General features: G+C 43.0%; 1 protein-coding gene across 1 annotated transcript in view; it reads right to left on the minus strand.

The window, feature by feature from the left end:
* Positions 1-18,513, minus strand: part of itpr2 (inositol 1,4,5-trisphosphate receptor, type 2) — a 244,007-nt gene that overhangs the window by 147,829 nt on the left and 77,665 nt on the right. Inside the window, exons 22-31 of the mRNA XM_078554637.1 lie at positions 16,994-17,161; positions 15,999-16,088; positions 14,290-14,418; positions 14,026-14,148; positions 12,763-12,963; positions 11,668-11,919; positions 7,550-7,675; positions 5,833-5,961; positions 2,579-2,699; positions 1,383-1,573 (exon numbers count right to left, since the gene is read on the minus strand). Coding sequence (XP_078410763.1) covers positions 1,383-1,573; positions 2,579-2,699; positions 5,833-5,961; positions 7,550-7,675; positions 11,668-11,919; positions 12,763-12,963; positions 14,026-14,148; positions 14,290-14,418; positions 15,999-16,088; positions 16,994-17,161 — 1,530 coding nt within the window. The remainder of the gene's footprint in view (positions 1-1,382; positions 1,574-2,578; positions 2,700-5,832; positions 5,962-7,549; positions 7,676-11,667; positions 11,920-12,762; positions 12,964-14,025; positions 14,149-14,289; positions 14,419-15,998; positions 16,089-16,993; positions 17,162-18,513) is intronic.

Consider the following 18,513-nt stretch of genomic DNA (forward strand, 5'->3'; position numbering starts at 1 on the left):
GACTGTTTTCTCCTGGGGCAGGTTTGACATTCAGAAACGGTCCTGACTCCTGTTTCCCACACGCTTGGCTAATCCTCTTTAATCTCTCAGAGAATCATGGGACATGAGGAGCGAGCGGGAAAGCGGAGCTGAGGCAGAAGATCAGCCGTAATCGTGTTGAATGATGGGGCAGACTCCAGGGGCCATAAGGCCTACTCCTGCTCCTATTTCATGTGTTATGCTATGAAGTGTCTTCTGGTTTATATTATTCAAAATACTTGCAGCTGTCCTAGAAATATCAAGAAACATCCCTATCTGTGTATATAAATCAAAACACTAGCACTTAAAGCTCTCAGGACATCCTGCACTCCACATTTATAACATTTTCCTATAACTCTTCAATTGATTGTATTAGCTCAGTGCTTCTGCTGCCCTGACAATACTGGCTCATGCTGGGATACCATTTTATGGATATAACCCAGATCCTAATCCCATGAAGTCTATGAGATTGTTCATCTGGGCACTTGCATCACAAATATGAGCAGGCTATTTGACAAGTGGCGTCGCAGTCACAGTGAATCCATCCTTACAACAGGCCTTTCTCAGGCAGTGGTTAATGGATCGTGGCGAGGAGCAAGACAGGACTGATCTGCCCTTTCGCTAAATCAAAAGCCCTCTTATTAACATAGACTAGGCATCGAAGGTGTGTTCTGTACACTTGCAATCACGAGCTGCATGAACTGAGGCACTGGGGGAGTCATAGTCCTGATCTTTAACTGAAATTCAATGGCATGCATTCATGTTATGCACAAAATATAAATCATAGACACTTACAGCACAGGTGGATGTTATTCAGCCCATTCTGCAAAGATCTGCATGATCTTTGAAAGAGCTTTCCAATTAGTCTCACTTTCCCGCTCTTGCCCTACAGCCCTGCAAATGTTTTGAATATACCTTCAAGAACTATCTACAGGATGCACTGCAGCAACTCACTGAGGCTTTTCTGACAGCACCTTCCAAACCCTAACATTCCTTCACCTAGAAGGACAAGGGCAACAGACACGTGGGAACACCACCACCAGGAAGTTCCCCTCCAAGTCACTCATCATCCTGACTTGGAGATATGTCGCCGTTCCTTCACTGTCGCTGGGTCAAAATCCTGGAACTCCCTTCCTAACAGCACTGTGGGTGTACCTACACCATATGGACTGCAGCAGTTCAAGAAGCAGCTCAACACCACCTTCTCAAAGGGCAATTAGGGATGGGCATACTGCCCTAGCCAGCAGCACCCACATCCGAGAATGACTTTTGAAAAACAATTCCAATTCTCATTTGAATGTACGGTTTAATTTCTAAACCTCCAACCTAACTTTCTATCGTCTGGTCAAACAGATGGATTTTACCTGCAGCTTCTCTATAATGTTCTTGTAGTCCAAGGTTAGTCCACCGGCTAGGTCTTTATAACGTGGTGCACCTCGGGCAGACATTCGCCAGCCTATTACTGCCCTCTGTACCATGTTGGAGTGGGTCTTCATAAACAGAGTATTCACTTGGCTGTCCAAATCTACAGGGATTGCTATTGTTCGGCTTTTAGCTGCAATTCAATATCAAAAGATTACTTTCATTTTATGGTTTCCACCATGATTCAGTGATAGAGCTCTCACAACGGAATGGGTTTGATCCCCACTCTAGAGACTTGACCATATAATCTTGGTTGATTCTCCAGCGCGTTCCTGAGGGAGTGCTACACTGTCAGAAGTGGTATCTTTTGGACTAGAAGGTGGACACAGAAGATCCCGAGGAGAGAAAGGGAGATTCCCCGGAGTCCTGACAGATATTTTCTGTTCAATCAGCAACGGATTGTGTGATCATTTACTTCACAGATGTTTGTGGGATCTTGCTGTGAAAAAATTAACTGCCACGTTGCCCACATTACAACAGTGACTGCAAGGCAAAACACTTTTATTGGCTGTGAAATGCTTTTGATCATTCTGAGGTTGTGAAAGATGCTGTAGAAATGCAAATTCTTGCTTCTTAAAGTTTAACAATGTTTTACAGAAGCAAATCCATATTGAAGCCAATGTGAGGAATTTGAACGATGGAAAATGGAAAATTCTCTTTTTCAGGAACACGGTGCACTCCTGCTCTGGCTGGATGTACAACAAGGCACCTCCCACTCTGCTTTGACAATATGCTTCAACCTGTCCATCCAACAGCCCCCTTTGCCCTGCAAGACACCAGTGTGGCTTCTCAAAATTTCTGGAGTCAACCATTCCATGTACTCTCTGAGCAGAAGTTCTAACTTAGAGCAAGTTTGAGGGATTGTGCGCCCTGGCTTCACGCCCATCAAGGATTGAGCTGAAATCCCCTTGGGTTCTTCATCAGACACAGGAGACGTTCATCCCTTATGCCAGCTGGCTGGATTTTAGATCAGCTCCTTGAGATAATAGTCAAGTGTATTCACCCTCCACAGACACCCACCACCCCCCCCACCTCTCCAAGTGGATCCACCTCAAAACCTGTGCCTGAAAGGAACTCCCTGTCAAATCAGATAGATTGCGAAAACAAACAGCCAACTTTTCTCGAGATGCAAACTTACCAACTTCAGCCAAGGTCTTAATACAAGACTCCACTGAGGACTTCTGCGATGGAGTTGGCCAGGTACAGTTGTAAATTCTAAAGGCAGACTGCAGCAGTTGAATAAATATTGGCTGGTGTGTCTGCAGACATGAAGAAATGTGAAAGACCATTATAAACCACCATGTCGTTCCCTGAATAATACCGGGTACATTCCTCTGATAAGTAGGTCTAGCACAGCCTGCAACTTAAGGCAGTGAGCTGGAACTGACATCAAGTGTAATTTTGAACAGGAGTTAAATTAGGTTCCTGATTTCAAAGTTGCAACTGTGGCCCAGATCTTTGGATGTTCCTTTTAATAGTTCTAAAGACACCATTTAGATTCTGTGCTCATCTACAAGACATGCCAAGCTTTGATCAAACAGGATCTAACTCGCCCACTCAAACACAGATCAGGAGGCCGTGATGACGTACACTTAACATAAACAGCAGGATGCCCGATGCCATCCAAGTATTTTGTAAACTGAGAGGATAAATGGGCATAAATTTTCAAACGGCAACATCTTTTCCACAGCCTTTGCATTCATTGCCTCAGGAATACTAATGGTGTTTTGCTTTCTACCACTAGGTTAAAATTCCTGCTTTAATCAATTCTGTGGGTGGCCAGGCAGTTTCTGGGCATAATCACCCACCCCATTTCATACACGAGGGTAAAAAAATTTGCCGTATGCAAATGAAACAGCTAAATTATTAGGTCGGGCTTGGTCACAACTAATTAATCAAGGTGTGCCCTTGAAGAATGTATCTTGTAGCTCAGAATCTTGGGATTGATGGAGTGAATGGGGGCCATTTGGCCATTGAGCCAACACTCATGTTTCAGCCTGAGCTGTCTCAATGCTGGTGTGAATGGATTGCCTGAAAGGCTTTAGCAATTTACTTATTCCTCACACCAAGGAACAAGTAAACACTCGCATGTAAGGGGAATGGTAGTATAATGATTATATTAAAAGAAGGGTAAAAGGGGGAATGGGGCCGATTAGGGGCCCAAAGGGGATTTACACATGGAGACAGAGGGCATGATTGAGGTGCTAAATGAATACTGTGCATCGGTCTTTACCGAGGAAAATGATGCTGCCCAAATCAATGCAAAAAGAGGTGGTTGAGATTCTGGATGGACTAAACATTTATAAAAAGGAGGTATTAAATAGGTTGTCTGTACTTAAAATTGTTAAGTCACCAGGACCGGATGAAATGCGAAGGATAGAGAAATACAGGGATGGTGCCAGTTGACTGGAGAATATGAACTGTTACCCCTTTGTTCAAAAAGTGTGTAAAGATAAACCCAGCAACTACAGACCAATCAGTTTAACTTTGGTGGTGGGAAAGCTTTTAGAAACAATAATCAGGGACAAAATTAACAAGTCACTTGGACAAATATGAATTAACTAAGGAAAGCCAGTACAGATTTGTTAAGGGCAAATCATGTTTAACTAGTTTGCTTAAGATTTTTGATGAGGTAACAAAGAGGGTCGATAAGGGTAATGCTGTTGACATGGTTTATATGGACTTCTAGAAGGATTTGATAAAGTGCCACACAACAGACTTATGAGCAACGGTAGAGAATGGAATAAAAGGGACAGTAACAATGTGGATACAAAACTGGCTGAGTGACAGGCGGCAGAGTAGTGGTGAACGGTTGTTTTTTGGGATGGAGGAATGTATACAGTGGGGTTCCCCACGGGTCAGTGTTGGGACCCCTGCTTTTCCTGATACATATTAATGACTTAGATCTTGGTGTACAGGGCACAATTTCAAAATTTGCAAATGACACAAAACTTGGAAGTGTTGTGAACTGTGAGGAGGATAATGTAGAACTTCAAAAGGACAGAGACAGGCTGGTGGAATGGGCGGACAGGTGGCAGATAAAATTTAATGCAGAGAAGTGGGAAGTGGATTCAGCTTGGTATGGAAAGTGCGGAGAGAAAATATAAAACAAAGGGTACAATTCTAACGGATGTGCAGGAGCAGAGTGATATGGCTGTGTGTGTGTACAAATCATTGAAGGGGGCAGTATAGGTTGAGAGCATGGTTAATAAAGCATGCAGTATCCTGGGCTTTATTCATAGAGGCAGAGAGTACAGGAGGAAGGAAGTTAGGACAAACTTGTACAAAACACTGGTTTGGCCTCAACTGGAGTAGTGTGTCCAATTCTGGGCACCAGACTTTAGAAAGGACGTGAAGGTAATAGAGAAGGTGCAAAAAAAGATCGAAAAGTTCCAGAGGTTAGGAACTTCAGTTATGCAGATAGATTGGAGAAGCTGGGACTATTCTCATTGGAGAAGAGTAGATTAAGAGAAAATTTAATAGAAGTGTCAAAATCCTGAGGGGTCCAGACAAGGTAAATAGGGAGAAACTGTTCCCATTGGTGGAAGGATCGAGAACCAGAGGACACCGATATAAGGTGATTAGCAAGCAAAGCAACAGCGACATGAGGGAAAACCTTTCTATCCATTGAGTGATTTGGATCTGGAATTCCCTGGCTGACAGTCCGGTGGAAGCAGATTCAATTGTGGCTTTCAAAAGAGAATCAGGTAACAATAGGAAGAGAAAAAAATGAATGTTTTGGGGAAAAGGTGGAGGAGTGGGACTTGGTGCTTTTCTCTTACGAAGGGCTGAACAGTCTCTTTTCGTGCTGTAACTATTCTCGGTACCCAGAGAATATCCAGAGAATGAGAGTTCAAATCCCACCTTGCCAGCTTGTGAATTTGTATTTAGTTAAAAAGCTAGAAATAAAAAAATCCTTCTAAAAGGTAAAATTGATCATGAAGTGGCCAGATTGTAGGAAAAACCCAAATCGTGTCACAAAGGTCCATTAAGGGAGGAAATCTGCCATCATTACTCGGTCTGGCCTAAACGTAACTCCTTTCCCACACCAATATGGTTGACTCTTGATTGCCACTTGAAGTGACCGAGTAAGCCCCTCCGTTTAGAAATGGCCAATAAATATTAGCCTTGCTATTGACGACCACATGACAAGAATGAAAAAAAAAGCCAACACACGCGTGCAAACAATGCCAATGTCAAACTTCTGAGTGTTTATTTAGAAATGACAATCCATTCCGCCTTGTGACCATGAGCTGTGCCCTAAATATAAGAATCGAGGAAAATGACTTCAGAAATGCAAGATGCTCAGTGAATATTAGATGGTCCTCAGAATACACTGAAGAATATATAATCCAACAACTGAAACACAGACATTGTCAAAAGGTGACTTACTTGTAGACTTGTGCTATTATCAGAGAATGGGGAGCTGAAGAACCCACTGATGATATTCATTACTGTGTCAGTCACATATCTCTCCAAGGCAGTGTCAGCATGCTTCCTGTCAGTTGTGGAGTTGCAAACCTTCATCAAAATATCCAGTTAATGACGAATTAAACTCAAATGGCTCAGTCAAAGAGGGAATTGAATTAGACAGACAAGTAACAGGTGAGCTAAAGGAATGATAGAGCAAATCAAACAAGAGTGGCCTTCCATCTTTGCTCAAGTGAATTGGTAAAATTTGTCACACTAAGGCACTTCCACAGAAGAAAACAACTTTAATCCCTTGAAACAGACAGCAGTTGTTATGGAGCAAACAAACGGCAATGTATGAGGTAAAGCAAAATGGAGGTGGGTGGGCTGGGGAGGGCAAACTGACCAGTTATCTGACCCCTCAGTCGATTTTCTATTCCATTTTAAAAACAAAAGTCTTGCATTTATATCGTACCTTCCACAGCCTCAGGATGTTCCAGGGCACCTTACAGCCCATTAAGTAATTTTGAAGTGTGGTCACCATTATAATGTAGGAAACCAGACAACCAGTTTGCACACAGCAAGCTCCCACAAACAGCAAGGTGATAATTATTGGGATAATCTGAATATTAAGAATGTTGGTTGGAGGATAAATACTGGCCAGGACACTGGAGGGTCAAATCCTTCTTAAAAATATAGTGCTGTTGAGTCTTACGGCCACCTGAAGTCAGTTTAAACATCCATCCAAAAGACAACCCCTCCAACAGTGTAGCACTCCCTCAGTACTGCACTGTAGAGTCAGGCTGGGCAATACGCTCAGGTCTCTGGAGTGAAGCTTGAACCCCACAACCATCTGACTTCAAGGCAAGACAAGAGCGTATTACATTGGAGTTGGTAGGAAAAAAAACATCAGATTGGGTGTAAAACAGGAGGCCTGTTCTTCACCGTCAGTTTTACTCTCCTGCCTAACGGCTAGTCTGTCCCCTGCTTTTCCAGCAGCCATTTCTAAAGAAAAAGGAAAACGTTTTTATGGAAGAAAACTTAAACATCCTTTTTTTCTGACACCGTAGAATTCCAATATCTGGTTAAAAGATCTCTCTTACTTTAAATATAACAAGATGCAAATATTTATTTGTGGATATCAATTAATTGAAAACTGCACAATTTAGATGTTACAAATAATATTCAGCATCTGTTTTCAATGGGTTACAAATTCAATTGATATTTATTTGGCAGTATTATCTTACAACACTTTACTGAGGCTGTGTTGATTTACTCTCGCACTGCCAAAGATTCTCACAAATGAACCGGGTTTTTTTAAACATTAAAATAAAAGTAAAATACTGCACATGCTGGAAATCTGAAATATAATCAGAAAATGCTGGAAAAACTCAGCAGGTCTGGCAGCATCTGTGGAGAGAGAAACAAGAGTTAACGTTTCAAGTCCGTATGACTCTTCTTCAGAACGAACGAATATTACTCCTCTTCTTCCAAAGATGCCATATGGACTCAAAACGCGAACTCTGTTTCTCTTTCCACAGATGCTGCCAGACCTGCTGAGTTTTTGGGGTTATTATTTCAGGCTTTTTAACACCATCTAAAAATGGCCAAAATTACTTGCAAAATGGGGCAATTCAGTTTATCTTTGATCTCATATTGGAACAGATACACTTGGTGGAGATTCCTTTGCGAGACTCACCCTGACCATGTCGACAATAAAGTTCTCAAAGAGCTTCCAGATGTGGTTACTTGTGTATATCTCCTTCATCTCAACTTCTGTGTCCACGTAACAATGGTTCACAAAATTAACGTATGCTCTCTTCACCTGCGAGGGAAAAAAAACATCCTTTTTCCACTCATTTCACCAGAGAACAGCTCAAAATACTCTGAGAACATACGAAAAAATTGCTGATATCAAAGAGAGGTTTTACTCCACAGTTAACATTCTCCTGGACCCTTTCTCTGCCTCATGTAGCCCTTCATCTTCCAGCTGCGAGGACCATGAAGGTCAGTTCAGTTTGAGAAAACTCCAAAACTTGAGATCCACCCATGTGTGGTGTCCAGCAGGGGTCAACGGAGGTTCATCAAAAATGGGTTCAACTTTTCCCATTCCGGGGATGGTGATGTTATTGTTGTGCTCCTCTCCCACCCACCCCTACACTTCCAATCCAATCAGATAACTAAGTACAGAACAGGCCCTCAGATGGGGAAACTTCTTGGTCAGACTACAAAGCGAGGTAGTAACATTAGCAAAGCAAGGCAAAATACTGTTGTGCATTCGCTGTTTTTTTTGTATATTTAATATATATGATTTACCTCAGAACGAATGCATAGATGACATTAGCTTCAAAGTGTGCAACAGGTTTATTTCCAGTGCTTTAAAATATCTCTGTAATCACAAAATGTCTGCACTCATGCTTACAGCTCAGCTTCTAGTAGCTTCTGTGCTGCCTATTTACTTTAGCTCTGAGTCAACACGCAGGCACAACCAATCAAGCAGTGCGCATAGATCAGTTACCAGACTCATAATCGAGCACAGAACAATTAAACCACTGAACGCGACTCAACAGATGCTGGAAATCTGAAATTGAAACAGAAAATACTGGAAATACTCAGGCAGTATCTCCACGTGGACATGATTGCATAGGCAAGCAAGGGATTTTTTTTCATGGATGTGGGTGTCACTGGCTGGGCCAGCATTTATTGCCCATCCATAATTGCCCTTGAGAAGGTGATAGTGGGCCACCTTCTTGAACTGCTGCAGTCCATGTGGTGTAGGTACACCCACAGTGCTGTTAGGGAGGGAGTTCCAGGATTTTGACCCAGCGACAGTGAAGGAGTGGTGATATATTTCCAAGTCAGGAGGGTGTGTAGCTTGCAGGAGAACTTCCAGGTGGTGGTGTTCCCATGTATCTGCTGCCCTTGTCCTTCTAGATGATAGAGTTTACAAAGTTTGGAAGGTGCTGTTTAAAGAGCCTTGGTGAATTCCTGCAGTGCATCTTGTAGATGGTACACGCTGCTGCCCCTGTGCGTCAGTGGCGGAGTGAATATTTGTGGATGTGGTGCCAATCAAGCGCGGTTGCTTTGTCCTGGACGGTGTCAAGCTTCCTGAATGTTGTTGGAGCTGCACTCATCCAGGCAAGTGGGGAGTATTCCATCACACTCCTGACTTGTGCCTTGTAGATGGTGGACAGGCCTTTGGGGAGTCAGGAGGTGAGTTACTCGTCACACGATTCCTAGCCTCTGACCTGCTCTTGTAGCCACAGTATTTATATGGCTAGACCAGTTCAGTTTCTGGTCAATGGCAACTCCCAGGTAACCCTCTAGAATGGAAATGCCGAAAGAGATGAAGTAATCTGAGATTTTCTGATTAACGATCGAGACTGGTGATGATGAAGCCCATACACCAGTGTGGCCAAATAGGCAGCTGTGAACGTGAATGGGAAGCTGTGTGTGATCCAGATGGTTTAGGGAAGCAAGGAGGGTACAGCAATTAGAGGAACACAGAAACAACAGTTGGCCATACAGCCCCTCAAGCCTGCCCACCATTCAATGAGATCAAGGAGACAGGACAATGGAATTTGATGCAGGTTTAAGTCACTGAAGCTGAAGAGTGGTTCAGAGCAGAGGCTGAAGATCAGCAGAAGATGATGTTCTTGCTGACAGAGACAGCAGAGTGGCTTGGACAGCTGGAGATAGATTTTGAGAAGGATGGTAGAGTAGAAAGAGGACCAAAAAGGTGCAAGAGGAATTATGGGGGCAGACCAAGAAAAGACCTGGAGATGATTGCAAACTGGCCTCCACCTGCTGCAGTTCAGGGAGAAAGTGCCAGTATATCGAAACCAGGCAGGTCAACGCCTGTAGGGCAAAGAGACTCACCATGGGTGAGCACGATGATGGTCACAATTTTTCTGGTATGCAGAGAATATTAGGAGAAAATGATCTAATATACGCTTGGAAAAGGAATTAGGAATTCATAGAAAATCATAATAGACTGGGCATCACTGCCTAGCATCTGGTCCCTAAAAATTATTCAGCACCTCAGTACCATTCTAGTGACACACTCAAAATATCCCAAATTTGCCCTTGGGCCCCATCTGCAGAATTCAGGTGCCCAACGTGGCACATCTCTCAGGGTTCACCAATTTCAGCCAGCTCGGAGGATTACAGGTAATGGTGGGTGATGAGGTTTGGGGGGGTGGGGCCGGGCACAGAGGCACCTAGAGAAAGTAGTTAATTCAATTATATTGGTGATTGAATGGAGAATAACTTAGGATTCCAATTATTAATAGAATTTTGGACGTCATATTTTATGAACACACATGACAGAGTTTAGTAAAGGATTTAAAAATAATTTGATAAAGCTGCTATTGAGAAACTTTGAAGTGTGGAATAGTTACACCGAATTTATAGCACAGAGCAGGCCATTTGGTCCATCAGGCCAGTGCTAGTGTTTATCCTCCACATCATTCTCCTCTGCATATCTTTCTGTGCCTTTCTTCCTCAAATATTTATTTAGCTACCCCTTAAATGCATATATATTATTCATCTCAGTTACTCCTTGTGGTAGTGAGTTCTACATTCTCCCGCCATCTCCCTGCACATTCTTCCTTTTCAGATAATAGTCTAATTTCCTTTTGAATGTTTCAATTAAACCTGTCTCCGCCACACTCTCAGGCAGTGCATTCCAGGTCTTAACCACTTGCTGTGTAAAAACTTTTCTCCTTATATCACTTTTGCTTCTTTTACTAATCACTTTAAATTTGAGCCCTCTCGTTCCTTTCATGAGTTGGAACAATTTCTCCCTAACTAATCCATCCAGACCCCTCATGATTTTGAATACAAATACAAAATACAAATCTCCTCTCAGCCTTCTTTTCACTAAGAGAAACGTCCTAACTTCTCCAATCTATCTTCATAACTGAAGTTCCTCATCCCTGGAATCATTCTTGTGAACCTCTTCTGCACTCTAATACCTTCATATCCTTCCTAAAGTGCGCTGCCCAAAACTGGACACAATACTGTAGCTGAGGCTGAACTACTGTCTTATACAAGTTCGACATAACCTTGTTGCTCTTGAACTCTGTACCTATTAATAAAGCCTAGGATACCGCATGGCCTCTTAACTGCTCTCTCAACCTGTCCTGCCACCTTCAATGATTTATGCACATTTACACCCAGGTCCCTCTGCTCCTGCACTCCCTTTAATGTTGTACCCTTTATTTTATAATGTCTGTCCATGTTCTTCCTACCAAAATGAATCATTTCACATTTCTCTGCATTAAACTTCATCTGCCACCTCTCCACCCAGTCCAGAAGCTTGTCTGTATCCCTTTGAAGTTCTACACTCTCCTGTTCACAATACTTTCAAGTTTCGTATCATCCACAAACTTTGAAATTGTGCCCTGTGCACCAAGGTCTAGGTTATTAATATGTATCAGTTTTCCTATTTCCAGACAGCTGTAATCTCTCAGTTCTTGTATCATTCTGGTAAATCTTGTTTGCACCTTCACCAGTGCCTTTTTATTCTCTCTATAATATGGAGACCAGAAATGGGTACGTAGAAGTATTGGGTGATTAAAACATACAATTGAGAAGTTGGACTTGCTTTGCACATTCCCCCAACTGCTTTCTAATCGTTCTGCCATTCTTGTAAATCCTCTGTAAAAATTAACTCTTTATACCCAAATGTCAAGGCCTGAAAGGGTTAACTAAAATCTCGGCAGTCACCTTGCACAACGCACCAGTTGTCGGTGAAAAGCTGCTGTCGTTTTTTGTGCTGAAAACTGAAAAATAAAGGATTGAGCTTGACCCTACCTCAGGTATGCAGTCCTCGTGTGTGACCACTCGCACAATATCATCCAAGGGTAGCAGGGAATTGCATTTGATTTCTGTGTACACATTCTTGCCCTCGGTACAGGCTGCCAGCAGCTCAACCAGAGTGATGTGGTAATTCAGGGCTCCATTTTCATCGCAACGGTCTTGTTCTGATGCCATCATTTGTAAGAAGAGGGGGAAGGATGCCCGATCGTTGTAAAATATCAGCACGTCCTCGCCCCCATTAGCCAACTGCAAATACCAGCCAGGACATGCAAATAATTAACAAAAGCTAATGTAAAACTTCATATCCCACTAATACAGAAGTTAAACAAGATCAAGTGTGTTACCAAGGTGATTGGACCTGTTGTGTTAAACATGAGCGCCCCCTGGTGAAATGTAACAAGTAGAAATTTCCAATGACATCATGAGGCGCTCAACCAATCAATCGATGCTGTTGTCATACATGACATCGCGTTACCTCCATCAATTACAGAATGAAAGACGTGGGCTTACGGAGCGCAACTTGTCACCAAGAGTAAGTTGTGTGAAGTGCTTCAAGTTGGCAGCCTGCCAAGATCCCACAAACAGCAACATAACAATCAAAGGTAATCTTGGTTAAAGGAGAATGCTAGCCGGGATGCCATGTTCTCTATTGAATGGGGTCGAAGGGATCTTGTATGTCCTCTCATCTTAAAAACATTGCCTCCGATAACACAGCCATGTTACACGCCATCTTGTAGTGCCTGAAGTGTCAGCCTACAGAGCGTACATCTAGAATGGATGAGTGGACTGTGCAAAGCAGCATGTTAACAAGCAAGGGGCAAAACAAAGAACAGACTAGCAAAGAATCTATTGAAATCTCAAACAGTTGGGTTTGTGAAAGTTGACGTGTAAAATGTTGCAGTGTGTCTGTGTGAATCCAAACAGAGGTAAATTATGAATTTAGTCACAACCACCAATTCACCAAAGAGATAGTGTTTCCTGCATAGTTCCAAAGTTTGGAAAAGAATCCACCTGTGATTTGTGATCTCTTTATGAAAGTCTCATTACTACGACAAGTTTCATCCCAATTTCCTGAATGCTTTTTTTTACCTCGGTCATGACCATATCTTGACACTTCTTCACATACTTCCCATCCGCTTTTACGATAGTCTGTAGGAATTTGAGATATAGCACGTGTCGACCGTGTGTCTCTATGCAGTGCACAAAGTGCTGGATGACCCTCTCACTGATCTCATTGCAGAGGTGGTAGTTGTTTAGAAAAATGTGTCGCACTGTTTCTGCTTCCAGGAGCTGCACAAACAGAGCACGGTGATCAATGTCCAGTTCCCGTTACAAGGGCCAAGAATACAGGCAAATTAAAACCATATTACTCACCATGTCCATGACCTGACTAAAAACAAAACTGAGGCAAAAAGAATCGAGCAAACCGAGGCTTCCAACAGCCTGAATTATTTCAATTATAGTCACTATGTGTGGATGTGCGGATTTTCTCCTGACCCAATGCTCAGAATCATAGAAGGTTAATGGCACAGAAAGAGGCCACTTGGCCCATCATGTCTGCACCAGCTGAGGAACGAGCCTCTCAGCCTGATCCCACTTTCCAGTACTTGGTCTGTAGCCCTGCCGGGTGCCTATCCAGACACCTCTTCAATGAGTTGAGGGTTTCTGCCTCTACTACCCTCCCCACAACCCTCTGGGTGAAAAGATTTTCCTTATTGCCCCTCTAACCCTTCAACCTGCTTGTTGGAGATTTAGCATTGGTTAATACCTGGAACAGCTGCTAACTTTTATCATTTGGGTGATGGGTTCTCAAATGGATGGGTGATCTGTTGCGTTAGGTTACTGCCCAAATCATGGAATGTTGGGGGGAGGGGGGGGGGTTGCGTGCTAGGGTTAGGAGGGGGTATTTAATGATATAGATTGAGAGAAAAATATTGACCAGGACACCAGGTGAACTTCCCCTGCTTTTCTTCTAAATGGTGTCATGGGATCTTTTGTGTTTTCTTGCAAGGACAGTCGTAACTTTGGTTTAACATCTCATCTGAAGAGCAGTACCTCTGATAGTGCAGCACTCCCTCAGTACTGCACTGCAGTCCCTAGCACACACATGATCATTTGACTTCTGCAATGTAGGAAATACGCTCAATTAATACACATTAAACGTGACTTTTACAGCAAGTGGCAAAAGACCAGTCATGCCAAACAAGACATAAAACAAGCTAAAGGTGCAAATCATGCAGAAACTTTACAGCAATTATGGTAAAACACAATGTGAGGAACACTGCAGTACTATTGTGTGTATGACCAGAGTAGCACATAAAGATTAGGTGATTTTACAAGCAGGGTACTTACACCAGGGGTAAGGAACAAGTTGAGATGTTTATGGAGGAGGATCTGATTCTGTGGATTTCCTGCACAGAAATTCTGCACAAAACCATGGGCCAAGTTCATAATTTCATTCATTTTGTTGTCCGTCTGTGGTCAAAAGTGAAATATAAAATAAAATTAGCTCCGGTGAGATTCCACGAAGGTCTTTTTCGTTTTCTTGAGAAAACGTATCTGGTGTGGTCAAATTTGGCATCAGCCATGCTCACGGGGTTTAAACTCAAAAGTTACCTTATCATATGGGATTTGCAAAAGGTCTAACACTGCGGTGTGAGCTCCCATATTCTTCAACAATCGTTGCTGCTGACTCCTGCTCCGCCTCATGCTCTGCACACAGAGGTTACTGAGCCGGATTAAGATCTGAAAAGGAGAAGGTCAAGTGCCTAAGTGGTCATTACAGACCGAAACGTAAAAAGTTTACCGCAACTGCGAAAGACTGACATGGCAACTGCAGCACATCATATCGGCAAGTCTACAAAAGAGTTTCCATCCAAAAGTCTTACATGAACCTTAAAAGCTTAAAAGGACCTTAGTTACTCAGAGAGGCTTAAAGAGCTGGGTCTGTTCCCAGAGAGCAACATAAGACTGAAGTGATTTCATGGAGGTTTATGAAATAAGAAAAGGGCTGGACTGCATCCCTACTGATCAATTATTACAGAACGGAGAGGAGGGGGAAACAAGCTAGTCTGGAGGTTGGGCAGTTCTTGTATTCGCAGTGCATGCTGAGCCTCTGGAATGTGCTGCCGGATGATGACATGGTGGATGCTGACTTTCTGTCCGTCTTCCAGGGGGAGCTGGAATGGTTCTTGTCTGGGGCACCATATAGCAGCTAGAAGTGGGTGAACAGTTCATGAAAGGTGCAGGTGAGCTCCAGGATGGGTTTCAATGTCCTGAGGGAGTCTGAGAGAAATATTCCAGAGGTTTTCTCCCTAGGGTTTTTCTCTGCTTTTTTGATTTTCCCAGGATGTGACATGGGCGTGGAGGGCAGCCTGAAGAGTCTACTCACTATTCTCTGGACATTACCAGGAGCATGGGGCTGTCTTGAAGGACAAGCTGTCTTTATCCTTCATATGTTATTGGGCCACACAGGAAATAGAACAATACAGAAGATGGTTTAACCCTCTGTGGACTGATTCCATCTTCGTTGTTTTCTATACATTTGTACCATCCCTAACTTGCTGCATCTTACTGACTCTGTCTTCTCTTATCTGTAGGTAAAAATATTAGGTTCAGTCTGAATATAATAGTCCGATTGTGCCTTTTGGACAGAAACATAGGAAATAGAAGCAGGATTAAGCCATTCGGCTCCTCAAGCCTGCTCTGCCATTCAACTAGACCATGGCTGATCTTCCACCCCAATGCCATTTTCCCACACTATCCCCGTATCTTTTGATATCTTTCATATCTAGAAATCTATCGATCTCTACCTGGAACACACCCAATAATTGAGCTTCCACAGCCCACTGGGATAGAGAATTCCAAATATTCACCACCCTCCGGGTGAAGAAATTCCTCATCTCAGTCCTAAATGACCTACCTCTCATTACCTCTACATATCGCCTATCATTTTAATTCTCCACTCTGACCTTTCTGTCCACCCCTGATACAGTGCACAGGGAACAGCACCTCATTATTCATCTTGGCACTCTACAGTCATCGAGACTCAATGTCCAGTTCAAGAATCTCTACCTCCATCTTGGGTTGAATATCCCATGTAATTTTTGTCGCATTACACATAATAAAGATTTTAGTTCAAGGAACACACGGCCTGCTTCTGAAAACCTTTCTAGAGAAAGACCCAAACAATACCCTTAAAACAGCAACTGGAATGTGCAATGCTCATGTAAAATGGGACCTGCATTACCTCTGACAAAATGGAGCGCTCACTTTCATGATGTTTGAGCAGTCATCAAGTAATAGAGCTAGCTAGATTTACGCACCTCTTTCACAATCCTGTAGTTGTTGCTGCTGTTACTGTCTATTTGTGGTTTTTTGTTTCCATCTTGTATAGGGCTTAAAATTCCAGGATCCTTCAATTAAGGAAAAATAAATAAAAGAAAACCAGAATCAAGATGATCGCGCCAAGAAAAAAAAAAGAGTATAGGTTAAAATTTATTACGCAAGATAAACTGTGCTTCACTATCAAGGACTGAGTCAGTAAATTTGGGAGCTCAATGGAGGAAGCTGGAGGGGCACCAATCACATGAGGAGATAGTGAGGATCTGAGCAGGAGGGTAGTAAAGGGCCAGGGGGATAGTAAGGGACTGGGGAGGTAGTGGAGCCCTGGGAGAGGTAGCCAGGGCCCAGGGGTGGGTGAGACAGTAAGAGTCCCAGGGGAGGGAGGCAGTAAGAGCCCAAGGGAGGGAGTATGGGCCTAGGAAGATGCCTGTCACCCAGGGAGATGCCAATCACGTGAGTATTTACCAAGCATCGGAGATAAGAGTGGTATACTGGTGCAGTTTGATTAATACCGCTGTAAATAAAAATATTTTTTTATTTATCACAAAAAATAAGCAGTGTCGATGCACTACAATCCAAAATTTAAATTACTGAAAATGTCTTAAATATACAGAAACATTTGATAATCATGTTGGGTTACAGTAAGCAGCTCCCTCAATTTTTAAAAAAAATTTGAATTCAAATGTTTTTCAGACATGTCTAGCAATGTCCATTCGCCCAAAAGATCCATCTTAACTTCTGGCGCTTCCTTGAAGGCCTGAAAACGAGCCCAAATTATCGTGAACTCCCATTGGTGATTAATTCATTCTGTGGTCAGTTTTATGGGCAGGGAAGCACTCAAACTAGCACAAAAGATCACCAAAACAAAGTGCCTTGATCTTTTTGTGTTGGTTATACCAATTTCGGGCAAACTCTACTGAGTAACCAGGGTAACTGAGTGGAAAACCCCCCCAACAAGCCTGTATCATCAACAAACCTCGGTCTTCACATCATCCGTTCCTTCGGTCTGGGCTTCACTGCTGCCATAATTTCCTTTTTTCTCCACCCACAGTTCCGATTTTTCCACCGTTAACCGTAACAAGTCCAGGTCAGCTTTAATTTGCTTGTAGTTGTCCACATCTTGAGAGGAAACCAGTAGCTGGACCTGAAACACAAAAACAACATAGGCCATCAATGCTCTTTAAAAGGACTCTTTTGGATCACAGCTCTTTCATACTTTATTAAAAAGAATGAAAAGGAAAGATTTACACAGCTATTGACTAATTAAAGCTCTCCTGGACATCCCCAAAAACATGAGCCCATCAAAACCTCTGCTGCCAGTCACACTAGGTACTATTCACCACTCAGCCATGTTCTCTGACCCACATTGGCTGCCTGGCTATGCAACACCTCAGATTTAACATTCTTATCCTCACGTTTAAATCCCTCCTTGGTGTTCCCCTTTCCTAGCTCTGTAAGCCCCTTCAGCCCTACCTGCAAGATCTGAGTGTTTCTCCAAATTTGGATGCTCGTGCCTCACTTTGCCCTTCAATTAGACATCATGGCTTCAGCCATCTAGGCCCCAAGCTCTGGAATTCACTCCTCAAAACTCTTTCACCTCCTCAACCTCCACCAGCCCCTCCCCAACATGTCCCCAACACCCCCCCACTTTAAGTCCCTGTTTATTATCCATCTTTCTGAGAAGCACTTTTGGCTGTTTCATTATGTCAAAGGTGCCATATAAATTCAAGCTGTTGTTGAAAGAGCAGGGAGTGAATGAAACAGTTGACTGTGAGTGTGTGCAGAAGTAAGGTTTTTAATTGGAGATGGTTATTCCATTTCCCCTCTATTTTTCCATGGCCACCCTCTTGCCTGCCCACACTCGGCCTCCACATGACCTCTCACCCCAGCATCATGGGCCTTGGGTGGCGGGAGGGGCCAGGTAACCATCAACCTCCACCCACTTGAGTTTTAAACCACCAGGAATGAGGTACTGTCTCCAAAAAAGCAAAAGATGATTCATTTTAATCCTCTCTCTTGACGGTAACTCGGTACAAAATTCTAAGTGTCTTTGTATTTGGTTTACCAGAGTTCACTTAACCCAAAGGAGAAACAGAAGATGGGGCAGGGTTGGCGGGGGGAGGGGGTGAGTGGGGAGGAAGGCTCGAGAGAATGATTGTTCATTGGAACAAGAGTAAGCCAGAAAGAAGAAGAAAAAAAGAAGAGAAAGAAAGGGAAATTAAAAAGGAAGGAATTAGTTGGACACTGTTGTAGTGTAGGAGGTTTGGAAGCCAATTTGTGCACAGCAAGCTCCCACAAACAGCAATGGGATAAATGAACTGACAATCTGTTTGTGATGTTGGTGGGTGGGTAGATGGATGAATATTGGACAGAACACCGGGGAGAACTCCCCCTTTTCTTCATCAAAACAATTCAATGGAATCTTTATCCCAGTTCAATGTCTCATCCAAGAAACGACACCTCTGCCAGTGCAGCACTCCTGTATTCCAGTAAATT

The sequence above is a fragment of the Cetorhinus maximus genome, chromosome 12 (genome assembly GCF_964194155.1).
Source record: "Cetorhinus maximus chromosome 12, sCetMax3.hap1.1, whole genome shotgun sequence".
Classification (NCBI taxonomy): domain Eukaryota; kingdom Metazoa; phylum Chordata; class Chondrichthyes; order Lamniformes; family Cetorhinidae; genus Cetorhinus; species Cetorhinus maximus.